Source organism: Leucoraja erinacea, chromosome 25 (assembly GCF_028641065.1).
Source record: "Leucoraja erinacea ecotype New England chromosome 25, Leri_hhj_1, whole genome shotgun sequence".
NCBI classification, from domain to species: Eukaryota; Metazoa; Chordata; class Chondrichthyes; order Rajiformes; family Rajidae; genus Leucoraja; species Leucoraja erinaceus.
Window position 1 is genome coordinate 30,946,989 of NC_073401.1, and position 23,007 is coordinate 30,969,995.

The 23,007-nt window shown below is 45.9% G+C and overlaps 2 protein-coding genes across 5 annotated transcripts in view; one reads left to right on the plus strand and one right to left on the minus strand.

The window, feature by feature from the left end:
- Positions 1 to 17,020, plus strand: ccdc92 (coiled-coil domain containing 92). 4 transcript variants are annotated; one of them, XM_055655462.1, is made up of 5 exons: positions 17 to 102; positions 170 to 217; positions 13,135 to 13,280; positions 14,210 to 14,257; positions 15,683 to 17,020. In XM_055655462.1, exons 3-5 carry the CDS (start codon positions 13,151 to 13,153, stop codon positions 16,450 to 16,452), a joined length of 948 nt encoding a protein of 315 aa, XP_055511437.1. In that variant the 5' UTR covers positions 17 to 102; positions 170 to 217; positions 13,135 to 13,150; the 3' UTR covers positions 16,453 to 17,020. The 4 variants fall into 4 exon arrangements, with proteins under 4 accessions (XP_055511440.1, XP_055511437.1, XP_055511438.1 ...); XM_055655463.1 differs by lacking the exon at positions 17 to 102 and adding an exon at positions 1,484 to 1,526; XM_055655465.1 differs by lacking the exon at positions 170 to 217 and having other exon boundaries at positions 1 to 143.
- Positions 16,983 to 23,007, minus strand: part of dnah10 (dynein axonemal heavy chain 10) — a 123,036-nt gene continuing 117,011 nt past the window's right edge. Inside the window, exons 78-80 of the mRNA XM_055655466.1 lie at positions 21,602 to 21,782; positions 21,170 to 21,315; positions 16,983 to 18,792 (exon numbers count right to left, since the gene is read on the minus strand). Of these exons, the coding sequence (XP_055511441.1) occupies positions 18,646 to 18,792; positions 21,170 to 21,315; positions 21,602 to 21,782 (474 nt within the window). The 3' untranslated portion in view covers positions 16,983 to 18,645. The remainder of the gene's footprint in view (positions 18,793 to 21,169; positions 21,316 to 21,601; positions 21,783 to 23,007) is intronic.

Consider the following 23,007-nt stretch of genomic DNA (forward strand, 5'->3'; position numbering starts at 1 on the left):
GTCCCGGCGGCGCGCGGTTGCCATGGTGCGCGCGCTCGGCGGGTAAACAGCGGCGGGAGCGAGCGGGCAGCGGGAGCGGGAGTGCGCAACGCAGCGGAGCCGGGAGCCGGGAGCGCGGGGCCGGGCGGCGGCAGCGGCAGCAGGTGGGTGGCCGGAGCCGCAACGCAGCGGAGCCGGGAGCCGGGAGCGCGGGGCCGGGCGGCGGCAGCGGCAGCAGGTGGGTGACCGGAGCGGGAGCCGGGAGCGCGGGGCCGGGCTGGGCTGGGCTGTGGCGGCGGTGCAGTGTCGTGTCCGGGGGTCGGCGCCGCATTGCGGTGGAGGCGGTGCCGGGGCCCCTCATCCTCATCCTCATCCTCATCCCGCACCATTGTCTGTCACCATCCCGGTGTTTGGTGGTCAGTGCCCGGGCCCCGGCCTCACCGAACCGCTGCCGCCGCTGCCGCTGCTCTGACTCAGGGTTTTGCTGCTTCGAAAATTGCCCAAAAGAACATCTTTGATTGCGTCCGAGAAACGTTCATTTTATTTTCTGATATTATTCTGAATTTCAGCTTGGGTCTGATATTGCTGGCGAACTCCACATAAAGGATGGTGGGATGTTGATTGTTTTCCTCAGTCGAGATTCAGCTCCAGTAATTTTCCTATCTGGGTGTGTTTTTGTGCACCATGTTATGCGTGCAGCAGCTCAGTCCCATCCTTGGTTTCAGCCAAAGATCATAGAGCTCTATTTGACTGGCTTCAGTCCCCCAGAGCGACGGTGTTGCTGTTTATTAGAGCACCACTGAGACTCCAAGGGTTAAATCATAAGGAAGTGTTGCACAAACCAGCGATCTTAGAATTTGGAAGGTCAAGGGGTGAATTAATTGATGTCATTACTGGTGGTTGGAGAGTTTGGGACTGGGAGATGGTCTGAGAGCCGGCCGTTTGTGTTGTATTAAAAATTTGGAAAGCTCCTCCACAAATGTCAGCTGATGTCCCCCCCCCCCCCCCAGATGGGGGGGGGGGGGGGGCAGATGCTGGAAGTACGATGACAAGCCATTAACTGGACATTGTCTGTCACTGGACGCTGTTCTGCACCTCCGGCACTCTCTGATTCTGTGAATGGAATTGCAGATCAAGTATTATCTCACTGTGAAGAACCTGCTGGATGGACACCTTCCTACATTCTTCCCTTGTTCTTGCCCTTTGGTAGCTGTTGGTAGTGAAATGTCACAGACTTTTAGACAGGTACATGGATGTAGGGAATGGAGGGATATGGATTATGTGCAGGCAGAGGAGATTAGTTTAACTTGGCATCATGTCCATCGTGACCCTGGTTTGTTCCTGTGTTGTATTGTTCTGTGTTCTATATTGAGAGAAGTTGCATTCTAGTTATCTCTATACTCCCTAAAACGTGTGGGCTTGTAAATAAGGATGCTCTACTTGAGTTTATTTAGCACTGCTGGGTGAGCCCTAACTTGCACAAGTCTTCTTTATCCATCACTAGTGTGCAAACTGCCTCTGCGTCACTATGCATCTTTGAAAAAAAGGTAAATATTTCAAATTGACTCTTGCTCTTCATTAAAACCAAACACTGTTATATTCTCTGTGGTAACTTATAATTTCTGATTCTGGGCTCTTGGACATTCCTGATGTTAATTGTTTAACAACAAAAAAAAGCCTGTAAAAGAAATATGGATCAGAAAAGTGTAGAGGCCTTTGGGCCAAGTGCAGGCAAATGGGACTAGCTCAGTATGCCAACTTGGATTGGTTAGGTCAAAGTGCATGCTTCTGTGCTCTGTAGTTCCATGACTATCAACGACCATGACGTCAATTGATTGGGTAGTGATCATTGGAATCCTCCAAATACTTGCCTCTGTATGTCTTGTGCCAGTGATGCTGCTGCAAGCAATGTTTTCACTGTGCCTGTACTTCACATACTTGTATACGGTGCACTTGTTATATGATAATAAACTCAACTTGAATAAACTTGACTTTCTCGGCCCATTGAGGATGTTGGGGATGGAGGAGTATGGATTATGTATGGCCTGAGAAGAGTTGGTCTTGGTATAATATTCAGGACAGACTGTTGGCCAACGGGCCTGTTCCTGCACTTTAATGTTCTATGTTCTTTCAAAAGCACCATTTTGATTTTAGTTACTTGGCATGGTTATTCTGGTTTGTGGTTAAATCTTTGTCAGATTATGTAAATATTAATGTGATCTGTTTCATGTGATATGGAGGAAATCGCCCTGTAATGTTGATGACTTAAGAATCTGTTAACTCTTCACAGTCCTAGCCATCAGTTGTCAGCAGCATGTTCAAATATAAACCTTTCACTGTTTCTCGTTTCCTGTGATAATAACAAACCAATACCAAATATAAATGTAGCTGAAAGTCAGGGTGATGTGTGAGCCCAGATTACCCGGCCAGTAGTGAGCTAATCACACAGTTCCTGTGTGGGGCAAGTGGATGAAACATTTGCACCTGGGTGGTGGGATGGGTAGTTTATTACGTTCTTATGGATTACTTGATCCATTCAGTCCCTGGGGCATGAAGAACTGAATCAGACGATATCTGAGGATAAAGCTCACACACACAGAGTCATTGATATCTGGACTGAGCTGTATTGGCAGAGGTGGTGGTGGCAGGAGCACAAACAATATTTAGGAGGGAAAAAAAGTGCTAGAGGAACTCAACAGACCAGACAGCATCTGTGGAGGGAATGGGCGGATGCTGTTTTGGGTGGGGACACTTTTACAGACTGGTCTGAAGAGGGTCCTGAACCAAAATGTCATCTAGACATTTCTCTTCAGTGTCTAAATACTTGTGTCTACATTTAAGAGGCATCTGGACAGATATTTAAATGAGCAGCACACAGAGTGATAAAGAATTCATGCAGGCAAGTGGAATTAGCTTGGATAGGTATGATGGTTAGCACAGGCGCAGTGGGCTGAAGGGCCTGTTTTGTGCAGCATCACCTAAATCAGCAGCACTTTCTCACCTCTGCCATGCAGATGCCGCACTTGCTGTGTGTAGTTTGAATCTCATTGCTGATGTAATAACTTTTTATAGGAGTGTGAATTGTGGCTGTCTTGTTTCACAGCTGCAGCCTTCTCTTAAACATAGGCTGAAACTTTGTACAGACATTGTAAAATGCTGCAGTAATCACACAGTGACCATCTCGAGCTGACCGCCCATTAATGTTATCACCTTGTGGCTGCTAGGTTATGTTCCTTCCTCCCTCCATCCTTCAGCCAAGCTTCATTTTCCCCTGTGTAGATGCTGGTTTACCGAAGAAAGGCACAAAATGCTGGAGTAACTCAGTGGCTCAGACAGAATCTATGGAGAAAAAGAATAGGTGACATTTTGGGTCGAGACCCTTGTCTCAGTATGAAGAAGGGTCTTGACCTGAAATGTCACCCATTCCTTCTCTCCAGAGATACCGCCTGACCCGCTGAGTACTCCAGCATTTTGTGTCTGCCTCCTCCTCCCCTTACTGTTGTGGGGGCATTTAACCTGTATCATTCCTTTGATGGTTTGATAATCATTCCCACAGATGTGGGTGCATTTATCGTGCATCATTTGCAATGACAATTTTGGATTTTTTGATCAGCCATATTTGGGATATCCAATTAAAATAAGACCAAGCAGTCAGGTCTGCAGAGAGAAGGGAGTTCATGTTTGGATCAGTGATCTTTCATCAGCATCTGCGGTAGTTTGGTTTCGGGGATCTAATTAAAGTATGTTTCTGTTCCTTGTCAGTTAAAGAGCTCGGAGCCAGTGTGACGCAGCAGTGCTCCAGCTGTCAGTGTGGAGTTTGGCTGGGGCACCACCCTGTGTGGGTAGTTGAATAAGTCAGGCTGTTTACTTGGTAATGAAAGTGAAATGCTATAGCAAGTCCAACAAAATAATAGTTGTACAGAGTTTGTTGTAATAGTTGTACAGGAGGAGAGTAGTTTCAATAGTGTCAAACACGTGATCCTCGGCATATTTTGTAGATGTGCGTGAGGGTGTGAGCGTGTGTGATGGTGTGAGCGTATGATGGTGAGTAAGAGCGTGTGTGTGTGTGTGCGCATGTGTAAGGGCCTGTGTGTGAGTGATGGTGTGTGTGAGGGTGTGAGCATATATGAGCATGTGTGATGGTGTGTGTGAGAGTGTGTGTGTGTGATCTTGTGTGTGTGTGTGTGAGCGTGGACATGTGTTGTGGAATGGCAGTGGGATTGAGGTTAGTACGAGAGAGAGAGTGTTTCCAGATCTTGCAGGAAGCAGATTTGTGTGTTGGTGTGACCCTTCTCTCCTAATGGCTGCAGTCCTATTCATTATTTATCATGCTAATAGACGCTGCCGGGTTGTGTTGCTGCAAAACCGACTGCTGATGAAATCATTGCCGTCATCTGTCTCGAGGTCAGGCTGATGCTACACGCTGTGTGTGTCAGTCTCAACAAGCGGAGAATCGTGTGGGTGATCTGGTCTTGTCGATAGGAGGTGATCTGGTCTTGTCGATAGGACATTGCCCGCTCTCCTGGTGCAGTTGGTTCTGCAGCTGCACTGCCCACCGCCCACTGCCCATCGGTACACTGCCCACATCACCCACTCCCCACACCACCCACTGCCTGCCCACTGCCAACACACTGTCCCCACTGTTTCCACTGCCCGCACCGCCCACTGCCCACACCGCCCACTGCCCATACCTCCCACTGCCCACACCTCCCACTGCCCACACCTTCCACTGCCCACATCGCCCACCACCAAAAATTCACCTTTTGCTGGAAGTCATAGTCATATAGTTATATAGCATGGAAACAGCCCATTCCACCCAGCTTTCCCACTGACCATGTCTCATCTACACTAGTCTAATCTGCCTGTGTTTGGCCAATATCCCTCTAAACCTATGCATGTACCTGTCCAATTTTCCATTGTTGCGATCGTCCCTGTCTCAGCTACCTCCTCTGGCAGCTCGTTCCATGCACCCACCGCCCAGGTTGGCTGGATGGCAGACAGCAAAGATTGGCAATAAAGGGGGCTTTTACTGGTTGGATGCCAGTGACTAGTGGAGTTCCGCAGGGGTCGGTGCTGGGGCCGCTACTCTTCACATTGTATATTAATGATTTGGACGAGGGGATTGAAGGCTTTGTGGCCAAGTTTACGGATACGAAAATAGGTGGTAGAGCAGGTAGTGTAGAGAAAGCAGGGGACTCTGCAGAAGGACTTGGACATTTTGGGAGAGTGGGTAGAGAAGTGGTAGATGGAATTTAGTGTAGTAAAATATAATAAAGTGAGGTCATGCATTTTGGTAGTAGGAATAAAGGCATAGACCTTTTTCTAAATGGGGTGAGAATCCAGAAATTGTATTTGTGAGTGCTGGTGCAGGATTTCCAAAAAGTTAATCTGCAATTCAAATCGGTAGTAAAAAAAGCAAACTAAATCCTAGCACTTATTTCAAGAGGGCTTGTATACAAAAACAGGGATGTAATGCTGAGAAGGGTTTTGGCCCGAAATGTTGCCTATTTCCTTTGCTCCATAGATGCTGCTGCACCCACTGAGTTTCTCCAGCTTTTTTGTGTACCTTCGATTTTCCAGCATCTGCAGTTCCTTCTTGAACATGTAATGCTGAGGCTCTATAAGGTGCTGGTCAGGCTACATTTGCAATATTGTGAGCAATTTTGGGCACCATATCTGAGGAAGGATGTGCCGGCTCTGGAGAGGGTCCAGAGAAGGTTTACAAGAATTATCCCAGGAATGAGTAGGTTAACCTATGATGAGCATTTGTCAGCACTGGGCCTGTACGCGCTGGACTTTAGAAGAATGAGGGGGGTCCTCATTGAAACGTACAGAATAGGGAAAGGCTTGGATGTGGAGAGGATGTTTCCACTAGTGGGAGAGTCTAGGACTAGAGGTCACAGCCTCAGAATTAAAGGATGTTTTTTTAGGAAGGAGATGAGGAGAAATTTCTTTAGTCGGAGGGTGGTGAATCTGTGGAATTCTTTGCCACAGAAGGCTGTGGAGGTCAAGTCAGTAGGTATATTTAAGGCAGAGATGGATAGATTCGTGTTTCGTATAGGTGTCAGAGGTTTTGGGGATAAGGCAGGAAAATGGGGTTTGGAGGGAAAGGTAGATTGATTGAATGGCGGAGTAGACTTGATGGGCAGAATGGCCCAGGTCTACTCCTATCACTATGACCTTACACAAACTCCGTACAGACATCACCCGTAGTCGGGATGAAACCTGGGTCTCTGGTTCAGTAAGGCAGCAACTCTACTGCCGCGCCCTAACCCTAGGTTATTGATGACTTGCTTTTGGTTAGGGGAAGAGGGCAGACAGGTGTGGAAGAGCAAAGGAAGGAGACAGCACTGGGAAGCCATAGGAATGTTGCTGGAGAAGAGAGTAGTTGGAGGCTGTTGATAGTGAATAACAAAAGGTGTCGAGTGTTTGATTGCCATTTCACCACATGTGAATTGCGTGATCCTGGGACGTCCATCTACAGACTGACTAGTGAGTTGGTGATCACCGAGTCACCTGCTCTGGTGTGGATGTTCACTAGTCCACCAGCTGCCATGGTCAATGGTCAACAGGACTCCAGCACCAGTCGTGGCTCTCCCCTCTCTCGTCACCTTCCAGACGATTATTCCATGGTCCGCTGGCTCCAGCTCCAGCTGGCCACACCAAATTTTGCTTTTTCTATCTCCTGCCTCATGGCAGCTTAGTGTACTTTCACTTTCCTGGTTATAATATTATGTTTTTGTTTCTACTGATCTGCCTGAGCTGCCGAGTATTTGCAGCAACTCCCACCTCTATTTCAGACTTCCAGCATCTGCAGATCTGTGAACCCCGGAATAGAAATCCCACTAGCCCACGTTACCCAAACCCTGAACTCCACTGACCCTGGCCCCCACTGACTCTGACTGTCCCATCCTGACCCCCACCTGAACCCTGACCCACTGACCCCTCTGACTCTGACTCCCCACCCTCACACCCCTGACTCTGACTGCCCCATACCATCTCACCCTGACCCATCTGACTCTGACTTCCACTGATCCCTACCACCCTCTCTGACCCTCCCCCACCCTGAGCCTCACTCAAACCCTGAATCCCCTTGACCCTGACCCCCATCTTTTATCTCCACAATCTTCCCATCTACTGATAATTTTAGAAAGATTCCCTCCCATTGCAAAGACTGATGGAAAGACCATGGACTCTGCCTCCATGAGTGTTCACCATTGAAACACGTGGAGAAGCAGTTGGATTCCTCAGACTTTGTCCTCCCCTCCCGTTGGACGAGACTGTTCCCCTGAGCTGTGGGCTTCATTCTCCCCCTGTATCCAGCGGTTGTGGATGTGCCGCCTAGCTCTGTGCCCACTGCCATCATGTCAGCAGTCACGGCTAAAGCCAGGGGTTATGGCACTCCCTGTGGGGTCATGGTGAGGTCATGGTGAGGTTACCGCCGTGAGGTCAGGGTGCTGTGACATCACCATTACCTTGCGTGATGTCACCGGATCTGTCTCATTTCAGCCCCATTCCACAAATGTCTGACATGTAATATTTTCATCTATAAATGAACAGCGTTTGTGAAAAGTACCAAACGCGGAAGCTTTGTGGTTACTGTTGGCCAGTGAGATTTTCTGGAAACATGTATATTAATGGAAGTTGTAGTGAGGTGACCTTGGGTTAAGCATTTCACGTGTGACCCTACCTTGATCCAACACCAAGAACCACAAGGCAGGAACCTGAAGGTAATTCTCTCTCATTCCACTCCGCCCAGCTGTGCAAGTGTGTGTCTTGTTGGGTGAAGCCTGGACCCATTGGAACTCTGTCTATGGCCACACCGAGAGCCAGTGTTCCCACACTCCTGAATCAGTGTCCAACATATGGGTTAGAGATGTTCAGATGTTGTGGACATAACTTTCAGGGGCAATCATATTGTAGACAGGCTGTTATGTTTATGTTTAGGTTTATTATTGTCACATGTACTGAGGAACAGTGAAAAGCATGTTTGCATGCTATTCAATCAGATCAGATGTTCTATACATAAATACAATCAAATCAAACTCGTAGAATAGGTAGAGCAAAGGGGAAGATACAGAGTGCAGAATATAGTTCTCAGCGTTGCAGCGCACCAGTTCCATAGACAAAGTCCAATGTCCTCAATGGGGCAGAGGTGACTCGGACAGTACCCTAGCCTTGGAAGGACCATTCAGAAGCCGGATAACTGAGGGGGAGAAGTTATTTCTGAGTCGGGTGGTGCGCGCTTTCAAGCTTTTGAACCTTCTGCCAGACGGGAATAGGGAGCAGAAGGAATGACCCGGATAAGACAAGTCTTTGATTACGTTGGTTGCTTTTCTGAGGCACCGTGAAGTGTAGATGGAATCAATGGTGAGGAGTCTGGTCTGTGTGATGGGCAGGGCTACATCCACAACTCTCTGCGATATCTTGCGGTCTTGTGCAGAGCTGTCCCCAAACAAAGCTGTGATGCAACCCGACAGTAGGCTTTCTTGGTGCATATGTAGTTGTTGGTCAGTGGACAATGCTGCAGGAAGTAGAGGCACTGGTGCCTACTTGGTTGTGGCACCAATGTGGTTAGTCCATGACAGATCATTGATATTATTAACCCCAAGGAACTTGAAGCTCTCAACCAGATCCACTGCCGCACCATTGATGCTGATTGCAGCATTTACTCCACCAAGCTTCCTGAAGTCAATAACTAGCTCCTATGTCTTGCTGACATTGAGGGAGAGGTTATTGTCCTGACAGTACATCACTCAGTTCTCTACCTCCTTCCTGTACTACATCTTGTCATTGTTCACCATAGCGGTATAGTCTGCAAACCTGTAGATGGAGATGAAGCCAAATTTGGCCGTACGGTTGTTAGTGTACAGGGAGTAGGGAACTGAGACTGCATCCTTGCAGGAAATTGGTGTTGAAATATCGTGGAGGAGACGTTGTCACCTATCCTCATTGATTGAGGTCTGTGAGTTACAAAGTCAAGGACCAGTGGCAGAGGAGGGAGCTGATTCCAAGGTTCATGAGTTTGGATGGGATTATGATGTTTAAGGCAGAGGCTGGTTGAGAGGTTGGAGTTAATGTTCTCGAAGCACTTCATGATGGTGGATGTCACTAGACAGTAATCATTAAGGCATTCTACTGGGATGACGGGTATTTTTGAAGCAGGTGGGGGCCTCAGCATGGTGTAATGAGAGGTTAAAGATGTCTGAATAACTGCCTGCTGAGGATGATGCCAGGGACTCCAGTTGCTTTCCACGGATTCGCTCTCACAAAAGCCAATCATATGTCTGCCTCAGTAACTGTAGGTACTGGTGTACCCAAGACGGGGGGGGGGGGGGGGGGGGGGGGGCATTCCACCACTGACCTTCTGTTCTAAGTGGGTGTAGAAAGTATTGAGCTCATTGTTGCCAGCGATATTGCACGCCTCCGTTTACAGCCCATTATGCAAGCTCTGCCACAATCTACGGGTATCCGTGTCACTGCCTCAAGACTCTAGTCCATAAGCTCTTTAAAATAGAAAGCATTGTAATCTGTGCCTGACGACAAGCTATACATTTAAATTTATTCTTGAACAATTAAATGAAAACTCAAGGGCTTTGTCTGTCATTAAAACAACATCCAAATTGGCCTTGCCATTCCGCCTGGACAACTTTAGCTTTAAATAGCTGATGCTACAGTATTTCTCAATCGAGCCATTTACACTGTACAAATACATGATAAGGGAATAACGTTTGGTGCAAGGTCAAGCTGGCAAAGTCCGATTTCTGGAAATAGTTTGCAAATAATCCAAGATGGGAAGGTGCATATGGGATTTGTGTCGGGAACTGAGCACCTCGGACACGAGAACTTTGGGGGAAAGTAGTAAATTAAGGGAAGGCAAATGACAATGTTACTAGGCAGGAGGCGTGGAGAGTTGATTAGGCATAGCTGTTATTGGCTAAGTCCAAATTTGGCAGTTGTTTAAAGACCAGCTACACAGAAAAAACACAGGTTCCAGTGAGGAAGAAAGACCAGCACAGTTTGGGAGCTTTGTATGATGAGAGATGTTGTAAATTTAGTTAAAAGTGAAATGGTAGCATGGGTTTAGTAAGCTGAAATCAGACGGGGTCCTTAAAGAAAATAACAAAACCAAGAGAGAAACTGGCAATGTCTTTTGAAAGGTAGTTTCAAGTCCATGTAGACAACGTTACAATGCTGCCCAATGTGCTCGTCATCCCTTCAGAAAGTTCCAAGACAGGTCTCTCACAAATAAGGCCATTTGGACTTAATTCAAAGATAGACACACAAAAGCTAGAGTAACTCCAGCAGGACAGGCAGCATCTCTGGGGAGAAGGAATGGGTGACGTTTCGGGCCGAGACTTTTAATGACTTCCTTTCCATATCTAAATAAATCCCATCCCTCAGAATTTATTTGAATGATTTCCTTACCTCTGATGTGAGACTCACTGGCCTGTAGTTACTTGTCTTGTCTCTATCCTGTAATCATCTGGCACCTCACGATTCAAGATCTCCGTCAGGGTTAGGCTCAGGGGAACTATCACCACATCTAACACTTCCTCCAACTCAATGCAAATGTGCCTTTTTACAATACTGCACACAAAGGGGGGCAAATTTCAAATTCCTTCAAAAAAGTTGACAAGCACTTTATTGGGTTCATGACTAACATAGTATCAACATAAAATATAAGAAAAGATGACATATTGATGGCAAGTTTCCGAAAATGGCATCAGAATACACATATACATTTTGTGCAATGGTTGTTGCACGGTGTCCACCAATGACCTGGTTGGCACAGGAAGTGCACGCATTTCTTATTCCTTTCTATGTTTATGAATACCACATGGAACAATAACATTGTAAACACTGTTTCCACTTCATTCACCTGATCATGTAGTGGAATACTGCATCCATCTGAGTGGACACCGCAACGCGCGTTACACATCGTACACACAAACATACGTTGCGTTGCGGTGGACACTCAAACGTTACATTATTTGTGAAAACCAAACATTTTCACCAACGTGATCTAAATGGTACATTACCTTATGGATTTGAGCTATCGATGGCCGATGATTCGTCACATCGTTTGATTTGGGCCAATTTTTTAGTAAGTAACGGTCGTTGCGGGGCTTCCCGAAGTTGACACGAAGGAATGAAGTTAGCGACTTGGTCCGTACGAAAGGTAAACAAGAGGTAAACAAATTGAATATTGGCTCAGTTTTAGTTTTGATGATCAATTGATGTCCAACATTTTTTTTTAATTGATTTTAAAAAGTCAGAAAATATATCGTGAACGGTTGTTGTGATTTTGACACCATGATGTTTTTGATATATTAAATTGGAAAGTAAGAAAAACGAATTAACTCACCCAAAAATCGCTACTACCATAGAATACCTCGTAGACAAAAATGCTGGAGAAACTCAGCAGGTGAGACAGCATCTATGGAGCAAAGGAAATAGGCGACGTTTCGGGTCAAGACCTATTCCTTCGCTCCATAAATGCTGCCTCACCCGCTGAGTTTCTCCAGCATTTTTGTCGACCTACGATTTTCCAGCATCTGCAGTTCCTTCTTAAACATAGGATACCTCGTTGTGTTTGGAGACTCTGCAATTTAACTTACAAACGTCCCGACCCCAATAACGGTCGTTGTGACAATGGACGCCAATTATCTTGAGGGATCTTTACTGTACTGTATTATCTTTATGTTACTGTATTTTTCTCCTGGTATTGATGAAGATATTTCCCTAGATCATTATCAAAACATATATGTATGAGTGGCCACATGAAGTTTATTTATGAATTAAATATTCATGACTAAATGTGACAGAGTTTTTAATGTCACATTTTTGGTGTCCAAATTGGTGGTAAAACGATGAAAATTTGTCCGTCATGAAAAAAGTTTTTGACTTTGGGTCTTGAAGTTATCTAATTTATATCTGATATACAAGGTTTCACATGAGGGGTAGAGTTTTGTTAGAACAGTGTATTGGTGTAAACACCTGAATATTAATCTTCCTACATGCCTAATCCAGTGAACAGAGATGAGAAGTATTCATTTGGAACTCCTGGCTCCACACAGTTTGACCTCTGACTCCCTAAGGATGCTGCTTTCTCTCCCTCACTGAATATCCTTCAGCATGTATTACAGATCATATACATTGGAATACCTCCTGACTGAGATTGCCAGGACTCATTTCAGGACCCATTTTTTGCCCTCCTACCTTTTCTCTCCTATATCTCCCATATTTCCTATATTCTTCAAGGACTTCCCCTACACACACTATTCCTCCTGACCAATTGCCTGTACCTGTTCTGTGCATCCTTGTTTTTCTTTCAGTCCTCAATATCCCAGGATTCTATAATCGTACCAAAACAGCCTGGCTGAACACGTGCCCTGTCCACACACGGATATGCTGTTTACCACACCACTGCTCCCAATCCACTTGCCAGATCCTGTCGTGGGTTATGGAAATCAGCTTCCCCAATTTGGGACTTTAACTTGCAGATGATCCTAGTCTCTCTCTATAACTGCAAATTTATGATGCCTATCCCCAAAATGGTCCCCCACTGACTTTTCCACACCAGCCTGGCTTTAGTCATCAACGTTAAATGCAGCTCATCAGCCCTTCTTGTGCAGAATTGTTTACGTATTGGCTCAAAAACGTCACCTGGATACACCATACACATTACCCCCATTCCATATCCAGGCTACTTGCAATAAGGCAATCCCAGTCACTTGGGAGGTTAAACTAACATCTGTCACCATGTTTCTCTTACACAATCCAACTCTCCATCACTTCATTGGCATTTAGGTCTAGCTTTACCAACAATACACAGTTTCCAACTGAACAGCTGGGATTTGACACAATTACTCACTGTGTAGTGATCACAAGACCTCTGTAATCTGCAGTGCTGTGGTCATTCTTGCTGTTGAGCAGAGAACACATGAATCTTTTGCACAAGACTAATTGTGATCTGAACACCTGATGACCTTGTACTTATCCCTAACTTGTGCCGAGAGATCTATCAATGTTTGAAAAGTGTTGTTTTTCCACTGATCTTGGGAGTTCTAGAGTCAGCGGCATTGTTGTGTAGAATCGCTAAGCTCAGTGCATGCTGGGGACGCACATTGTTGTGATTTGCTTTCACTGTAGGTGCCTGAATTACACGATGGCCATGTCCAACCTGGAGATGCAGCTGCACAGTGCACAGAAGAACCTGCTCTTCCTGCAACAGGAACACGCCAACACGCTGAGGGGCCTGCACTCCGAGATACGCAAACTGCAGCAGCATTGCTCCGGTAACTCCCACACCCTCTCCCACTCCCACTCCTACTCCCTCACCCCGCACCCTCACTCCCACACCCTCACCCCCGCACCCCCACACTCCCGCACCCGCACTCTCACTCCCGCACCCTCACTCCACACCCTCACTCCCACCCCCCCTCCCCCCCCCTCCCTCACCCCCACCCTCACCCCCGCTTCCGCACCCTCACTCCCACACCCTCACCCCACACCCCCACTCCCACCCCCTCATCCCACCCCCGCACCCTCACTCCCACCCACACCCTCATGCCCACACCCTCACTCCCCGTCCCACACCATCAATCCCCACTTCCAGTCCCACACCCTCAGTCCCAGTCCCACACCCTCACTCCCACAGCCCACAACACTCGTTCAAAGCAAACCTCTGCAATGGAAAGTTGACCCACTCGTTACTAGACCATTGCATTGAAGCATTGAGGTTTATGGTTCATTATTTGTGGTTCACTTTCATTTCAAATATGCTGTGTCTGGACTTCATCCCACCAAATTAATCTTCTCTTATCCAACCTGATTCTGCCTGTAGCTTGTATGCCTGTAGCCTTTGCAATGCAGGAGTTAGTTCCCTTTGCCTCACCCATTAAGTATGTGGCCAGCTCTCTGCCACAATGCTGTGTAAGCCAAACCAAGGCCCATTCCATTCACAGATGAAGTTTGAAGCTAATATGTGTAAATGTGCACAAACATCAATCCCTTTCTGAGACAGTCGACTAGAAATTAAATTTATATTTAAATCGTTAATAAGATTATGAGTGAATTGTCCATAGGGATATTATTTTGGAGTGGTTTTTGATCTGATAGTTTGGGTCTGATTAGATTAGGAGAGTGGGCAGTGGTGTGTTTTACTGTCTGAACCATTAAAAAAATTGAATCAGTTTCTGAAATGTCCTTTTATTTTTGTTTCCAGACCTGGCCTTTGAACTGACCATGATGTCACCACAATCAGAGCAGACAGGTAAGAACAACATGGATCCTGCCTCTCCAGCTGGCATTAACTTTGAAAGTAAACTTAGGGTTTTACACCTAAACAAAGGAAGCTATGAGGAGACAAAATGTTGAAACAAAGAACTGAAGGTGCTGGTTATGTATACAGCTGAGTTATTCCAGCACTTTGTGTCCTTCGCAGAGAGTTGGCTCTGGTTATTTACGATATGTGTCATTCTTAATTGTTACTGTATGTCGTGTTGTTACTTGCGAGTGAAGCACCAAGGCAAATTCCTTGTATGTGTATATACTTGACCAATAAATGTATTCATTCATTCATGTTATTCCTTTATAGACCAACCACATCCACTTCCTTTATTTTCCTGACCTTTCTAAATGACAGGCACCTTAGAATAGTGTTACTCAGTTTTGGTCATCTGTCCACAATAGCATAATGATTCTGATCTTCCAGTCTACCTCATTGCGACCATTGCGTTTCATTTATAATCTGCACCTATTCTTTATATGTAGCACTTTGTTGTGAACTCCATTTGCTTTTGCACGACATCTAATCAAGTATATGATTTAGATAGCATGCAAAATAAAGTTTTTGACTGTATTTCAGTATCTGTGTCTATAATAGACCAAACTAGCAACTATACGACTTGTTTATGATAGTGCATTTCTCAAGACCCTGTTTTCTGTGCTCCAGTCATCTTCAATGTCACGTGTCCAGTGAAAACCTAAAAATCTCACACACAGTCCCAGCAATCTCTTTCCTTGCCTCACCCACTCCTTTAATCCTGTACCTTCCCCTAATCTATGGAGGCCTGCATTAGACTTTCACCTTTCCTTCACTGAATTCTCCAGCTTCAGACTGTTTCCTTTGTGAATATGTATATATGCAGATTGTTCTTGTCCCATGTTTCCTGCTGATTCCATTGCCCTTAATATGCTTGTAGAACACTTGCAGATTTGCCTCAATCCTGTCTGCCAGTGATTTCTTGTGACACCTCTTTTCCTTTTAAAGTGCCTCCCTCCATCTTCTCATCTCTGGATGAATCTTCCCCATAGTTCATCGGTCCCTACACCTGCCACATGCTCCCTTTCCCTCTTTATCCAACCCTTGCTATCCCTCCACATCCAGGGTTCTGGACGAGGCTTTTACTTACAGGGTTGGCCCGAACTCTCTCTTTCTCCTTTAAATGCTTCCCATTCAGCAAATGTAGACTTGCCAAGTCAAGGTCTGCGCTGCCACATCATCCCCTGTTAATGACATTCGCCTTCCTACCTGCTGTAAGAGTAATTACTGGCCCATGAATATCTTCAGCACTTCATTTTAATTTGCATGTAAATTAATTTCCCTCACTTTCTTCTGCATTCTCATTATCATGGGTCCATCTTTCTACATTATATCACTTCACCAGTAAGAATAATGTTTGTGGTTTCTTTGAAGGGAACGGTGACTCAAGAAGTGAGGAATTGAGGGAAAAATATGAAGAGCTGGAATCCCAGCTAAAAGCTAAAGAAGATGAAAATAATGAATTGATGAAGGATTTGGAGAAGAAGAATGCAGTAATCATGGTGCTGGAGAACACGATGAAGGAGCGAGAGAAGAAGTACCTGGAGGAGCTGAAGATGAAAAGTCACAAGCTGAGCATGTTGTCCAGTGACCTGGAACAGAGGGCCAGCACCATTGCCTACCTCACCTCCCAGCTACATGCCACCAAGAAGAAGCTGATGGCATCGGGCAGTGGGGCTACAGACACCTCGTCCACTGCGAGCTCTGCCTCCAGCAATTATAAGCCATCACCGCCCAGAGACAAGATGCCAGAAACCCCACGCCGTAGAATGAAGAAGAGTCTTTCTTCTCCTTTGAACAGCGAGTTTGCAGAGGTCTACAGACTTGGGACTGATGGACGAAAGCTAGTTCTGCGATCTGAGCCAATGGATGCCATGCCAGACCCAACACCCTTCCTCCAGGGGAGGGGAGAGTGCGACGTACACTTGATGAAGGAGAAGCCTTTACCTATTCCACCCATTCCTTCAGAGCGAGGCTGTGTGGAACAGTCGAGCCCTGGCAGAGACAAGCCGCACAAGTCTCACCACATATCCCACCGAATGGCCAAGGCACAGGCTGAGGCTGCAGTGGAAATGCTGGCAGTGGACCAGGTCAATGATGGCAAGGTGGTTAGGAAGCACTCGGGCACAGACAGAACTGTGTAAAGGACTGCTTTACTTGGCTTGTTGCTTTTATAGCTGTGCACAAAATATAGACAAAAACTTCACGCAGCATTTTTTTTAAATTTTGTTTTTAATGAGAGGAAATACAAATGCCAAACTAACAGTTTATGGGAAAGCAAACCCATCACGTCTCCTGAATTTCTTTTTGTGTCGTAGTTAATTGTTGGCCCAATGTATAACCTGCTGCTTGCTTCTACCAGTAATCTAATTGCACTAGTGGTTTGAGAAAAACACAACCACACTTGCTGTTGCACTAAGCAGCTGTAATCACTGAAAGAGAAGGTACCTTTGGTATAAACACTACTATCGCACACCATTTGCAGCTATAAACAAAACTGTTATTCTTTCCAATAATATTAATGGTGGAAGGCCCTGGTTAGATGAAGGTCTGTGACATTGCGTGTTGTGCATCTGTTGACAAAGCCCAGCTAGCAGCATGTGAAACATCCATCGCCTGTCTATGTACACTGGAACAGCTGCAGAATTCAGGTCATTGCATTTATACAAAGTTTGATTTTGTAATCCAATTAAATGATTATTGATGATCTGATTATTTGGTTTCTGAAAGTCATTCCTTGAGATCAGACATTGGGCAGGGAGGGACAGGGTGGGGTAAATGTGCTGGTCTGGACCATACGGGTCTGGCACCTACTCTTTACATCAATGTTTACGATGTTGACCTAACTTAATTGTGAAAGGACTGAGTACAAACCATGTAGATAGCGCTTACTTTGAAAGCTCCTTAACCTGAAGTGTTTCCACAGATGCTGCCTGTCCTGCTGTTTATCAGATTTCATTCAACCCATCACCTCTGATCCTCCATTGAAACATAGAAATTAGATGCAGGAGTAGGCCATTCGGCCCTTCGAGCCTGCACCGCCATTCAATATGATCATGGCTGATCATCCAACTCAGTATCCCGTACCTGCTTTCTCTCCGTACCCTCTGATCCCCTTAGCCAAAAGGGCCACATCTAACTCCCTCTTAAATATAGCCAATGAACTGGCCTCCTCAACTACCCTCTGTGGCAGAGAGTTCCAGAGATTCACCACTCTCTGTGTGAAAAAAGTTTTTCTCATCTCGGTTTTAAAGGATTTCCCCCTTATCCTTAAGCTGTGATCCCTTGTCCTGGACTTCCCCAACATCGGGAACAATCTTCCTGCATCTAGCCTGTCCAACCCCTTAAGAATTTTTTAAGTTTCTATAAGATCCCCTCTCAATCCCCTAAATTCTAGAGAGTATAAACCAAGTCTATCCAGTCTTTCTTCATAAGACAGGCCTGACATCCCAGGAATCAGTCTGGTGAACCTTCTCTGCACTCCCTCTATGGCAATAATGTCCTTCCTCAGATTTGGAGACCAAAACTGTACGCAATACTCCAGGTGTGGTCTCACCAAGACCCTGTACAACTGCAGTAGAACCTCCCTGCTCCTATACTCAAATCCTTTTGCTATGAAAGCAAACATACCATTCGCTGTCTTCACTGCCTGCTGCACCTGCATGCCTACTTTCAATGACTGGTGTACCATGACACCCAGGTCTCGCTGCATCTCCCCTTTTCCTAATCGGCCACCATTTAGATAATAGTCTGCTTTCCTGTTTTTGCCACCAAAATGGATAACCTCACATTTATCCACATTATACCATCCGACAGCTGAGATATGATGAAGGTTGCTCAACAGCCAGCTTAGTGGATAATTCTTGGCAGCAAACCAGGAAGGGTGAAGCTATTGTTTTTGTGAAAATAATTTATAAAATTATTCTAAAGAAGGATATTAGGCACACATTTGGTTAAGGTAGCAGAATACAAACTTTATTTTTGGAAAAAATAAATCAGAGTTCTATCGTTGCTCTGGTTTTAGCCCTGAGAGTAGGTTAACATTTGTAAATCCAAATTCTCAGAACAACGTTCTTGCTCAATTACGGGAAATAAAGAATTTCTTGCATTAAAAAACAGCGTAGGCTTTCTCAGGGATAGGGCAAGGACTAGAGAGGCTTGGGTTTTGTTTTACACCAGCAGATTCCTCAATGCTTACCATTTGTTGATCAAGTTATTACTACTTATTGCTTAGTGAATTGCTTTACTAAATAATTTAATTTGAACACCAAATGCCTCTCCCACTGTGAGAAATACACGGGATCCTTTGCTGTGTGGATCCTGGAGATGCGGATGAATCAGTCTGCGTTCAGGGCGAGGCAGACACCCTGCAGCACCCAGTGTGAGATGTGTCTAGTGGTGAACAGATCGGCTTCGAACACCAGTCCAACACCCATGGCATTCCGTCGCAGAGACGTGGTGTACACTGGGGTTCGTAGTGTATTCTGCAAGGAATGCAAAGTGTTCAAAACCACCCCGCAACGGAGCTTTTCATTTCAGTAACACAAAGTTGGAAAACAATGTCAAGCAACAATGAGGTTATAACGTTAATCAGAAGATGCTGTGGAATTGGGTGAAAAACTGGAGGTCAGGTCCCCATGCAAGGTCCTGCATGGCCCGTGAGGAGATTCAGCAGCAAAGGTAGTTATCTCTATGCAGCAGGAGGATGCTTGGGTGGACAGAGGCAGACTGGAGCAATTTTGATTCTTGCAGCATTGGGCCCACAACTGCAGTAGGCCGAACCTGTGGGAGTCGCATGGAAGGATTCAGCAGTTCTGTCACTGATGATGTGAGAGGGAGATTTGCTGGAGTAATTTGTTTTGGAAAAGAAAATGAGAGAGTGGAAGGCAGCCCTGAGAAAGACCCCAATTAATGGTGTGGTCCTCAATGCCAGTTTAGTGGTGTATTTGGACTTTCAAAAAGTCTTTGACATGGCCCAACACCAGAGATTAGTGTGCAAAATTACAGCACCTGGTATTGGGGGTAGGGTATTGACATGGATAGAGAATTGGTTGGCAGACAGGAAGCAAAGAGTAGGAATAAACGGGTCCTTTTCAGAATGGCAGGCAGTGACTGGGACCGCAGCTATTTATAATATATATTAACGATTTAGACGAGGGAATTAAATGTGACATCTCTAAGTTTGCAGATGACACAAAGCTGGGTGGCAAGTGTGATCTGCTAGGAGGCTGCAGAGTGACTTGGAAAGGTTGGGTGAGTGGGCAGAAGCATGTCAGATGCAGTATAATCTGGATAAATGTGAGGTTTATCCACTTTGGTGGCAAGAACAGGAAGGCAAAATTATTATCTGAATAGTGTCTGATTAGAAAAAGGGGAGGTGCAACGTGACCTGGGTGTCCTTGTACATCAGTCACTGAAAGTAAACATGCATATACAGCTGGCAGTGAAGAAAGCTAATGGCATGTTGGCCTTCGTTGTGAGAAGATTTGAGTCTAGGACCAAAGAGGTCCCACTGCAGTTGTACAGGGCCCTGGTGAGACCTGGAGTATAGTGTGCAATTTTGATCTCCTAATTTGAGGGACATTATTGCTATTGAGTGAGTTTACATTGATTCCGTTAGCCCTAAGAGCTAAATCTAACTCTCTTGAAAATGTCCTGTGAATTGGCCTCCACTGCCCTCTGTGACAGAAAATTCCACACATGAAAAGGTTTTCCCTCATCTCAGTCCTAAATGGCCGACCCCTTATTCTTTAACTGTGACCCCTGGTTCTGGACTCCCCCAACATCGTGAATTTTTTTCCTGCAATCTAGCTTATCCAATCCTTTAAGAATTGTATATGTTTCTATAAGATCCCCTCTCGTCTTTCTAAATTCCAGTGAATACAAGCCCAGTCGACCTATTCTTTCACCATATCAGTCCCACCATTCTGGAAATTAACCTGGTGAACCTACACTGCATTCGCACAGAGGGCTGTGGAGGCCAATTCACAGGACATTTTAAAGAGAGTTAGATTTAGCTCTTAGGGCTAACGGAATCAATATATATGGGGAAAAGGTAGGAATGGGGTACTGATTTTAGATGATCATATTGAATGTCGATGCTAGCTGGAAGGGCCTAATTGCCTACTCCTGCACCTATGTTTCTATGAACAATGCTTAAGGTGCAGAGCTTGCAGCTTTACATTCAAGAGTTTAAAGTGGAAATTTGTTGAAAAGAGGGTTGTGGGGAGAAGGCAGGAATGGGGTACTGATTGTGATCAGCCATGATCATATTGAATGGCAGTGCTAGCTCGAGGGGCCGAATGGCCTACTCCTGCACCTATTGTCTATTAATACTGACAAACAAATCGGGTAGGAAATAAAACATTCCGGGATACTTAACGTGAATGGGGTAGGGAACATAAGGAAAGTTGGAGGGGATATGGGGCAGCATGGAAGAGTTGGGCCGAAGGGCCTGTATCTGTGCTGTTTGAGACTCAGAGGTGGGGTAGACCTAATGCTCAAGGTCTGATGGGCGGCAGAGAGAAAACCAGCATGCAGAATATTTAGCACTTCTCCAGTGAACTGACCAACATCTACAGATGCACTGAAGAAAGCATCCTGTCAGGTTGGTATGGCAACTGCTCTGCCCAAGACCACAAGCAGGAGGGGAAAGGAGGTGGTGCAGATGTGAGTAGGAAGGTTCGGTAGGTGGGCCAACCTGTTGGATGAAGTTCTGCAGGAAAAGTGGAGTTCTCCAAAATACACACCTCAGAAATCATTCACTACATTTTGGAAACTCCCAGTAATCGGGGATCTAATTAGAAATGAGTGGGCTGTGTGTGGTCTATATTCCCTTCTACCCACTCTGCTTGGACTGACCTGGAGCTTCAGGCGATGGCCTTCAATGGGGATGACCTTGAGAACGGGCAGTTCAATCACCAGCTCCTTTGGCTGACTCCGGATCAGACAGCCTTCTTCAATATCCCAGGCAGCCCCTTCCAGGTATAATCCACAAATGAAACAGCCTACAAAACAAAGTGCTGGAGTAACTCAGCACGTCCGATAGCATCCCTGGACAAATGGATAGGTTGGAACCCTTCTAAAGGTCAACAAACATTAATGCTCAAGTACATTCACAGAAGGACCAAGGTCTATCAAGGAAAAAGCTTGTAGGGGCTGGAACCCGAGGATTGTCCTTGGCCATGTCACTGGGCTCATTGGGAGAATTTGCAGTTTACATGAAATCCACACCAGACCCAATGCGTGGACGAGCAAAGGCCATGACCAAGTGGGGCCCGTGTAGTAACTCACCGTTCCCTGGGCGCTCCATGACATCATCTGCATCGGGATACTTGGTGACCTGTGTGTAGAGTGTGGAGCGATCCAGTGGCCAACTGTTCTTGCGACACGTTGCCTGAACTAGAGCCGTCAGGTATGATTCAGGGATATGTAACCCAGACAACCACATGACATTGGGTTCACCTTCCTCAATCTGCAAACAAAAGGCAAGAGGAAATGAGTGAGAGCAACAGACTTAGACTAATCAGCTCAGGATCCCTGGCATATTGCCCTCCTGCCTGGATAGGCCCAGCTCGCTACTCCACCATCTAACACCAAGCAGCTTCATGGGCAGGACTGTTGAAGGGAGACATGGGCCAAGTGCAAGAAAATAGGTCGGATCAGTTGGGCTGCCGGGCCTGTTTCCATGTTCGACTGTACCACACCTCAATCTGCCATCAACACAATGCACAGCCTCTACCAGAGATACCCGGGGCAGGCTCCCTCCAAATCACACACCACCTTCCTCCACTTCAGTGCTCCGTGTCTTTAGCTGCTTCGGCTCCAAGTCCTAGAATTCCCTCCCAAAATATTTCTTCCTTCTGTATCCCACGCTCCTCCACACTCGTCATTTGTTCTTGCATCTTGTTTGGTTTTAGTGACTTGGGAATGATCACTGTTAGCACAGGTGATTTTCCAACCTTCCTTTACATCATTGTAGGTGCTGTGGTCCACCTGTTCAGAGTGCCCGGGGTGAAGCAAGCTGTGACTCAGGAACCTTTGGCCATACAACTACATAGAGTGAACGGCTGGCATGGCACGGGGGTCCACGCTCGGTCCACTGTTATTTACATTCACAATTTGCATTATTGAGGTGTACAAGATCATGAAAACCTAACAAATACTGTTAGTAAATTTGCAGGTGACATCAAAATTAGTGGTATCATGGACAGTGAGGAAAGATATCTATGTTTACAACAGGACATAGATCATTACTCCACCATCTAACCAAAGGTGGGCCAATGAATGGCACATGGAATTTAACTCTGAGGTATTGCACTTTGGAAAGTCAAACCTGAGCAGGACCTGCGTTGTAGATGGCAGCGTGTCGAGAGTGTTGCAGAACTGAAGATGTGGGAGCACAGGGGCAACGTTCCCTGCAAGTGGCAAGCATGCCTTCATTGGGGAGTGTATTGAGTACAAGAGGTAGGGCATCATGATGCAGCTGTATTGGTCATTGGTGAGACCACACTTGGAGCGCAGTTTACAATTGTGGTCAGCCAGCTGATCCATGTACTCCACAGACGCTGCCTGACTGTTGAGTTACTCCGGTACTTAGTGTTCGATATAGGAAGGATGTTATTAAGTTGGAAAGGGTGTAGAAGAGATTCACCAGGATTTTACTGGGACTTATGGCCCTGAGTTATAGGGAGAGGTTG

What these genes read in the sequence shown, in the direction of transcription:
- ccdc92 (XM_055655465.1), top strand. Translation starts at nt 13,151, where the DNA reads ATGGCCATGTCCAACCTGGAGATGCAGCTGCACAGTGCACAGAAGAAC. An exon ending in ACTGCAGCAGCATTGCTCCG is followed by an intron (nt 13,281 to 14,209) that starts GTAACTCCCACA and finishes TTTTGTTTCCAG; the next exon opens with ACCTGGCCTTTGAACTGACC. An exon ending in ACCACAATCAGAGCAGACAG is followed by an intron (nt 14,258 to 15,682) that starts GTAAGAACAACA and finishes GTTTCTTTGAAG; the next exon opens with GGAACGGTGACTCAAGAAGT.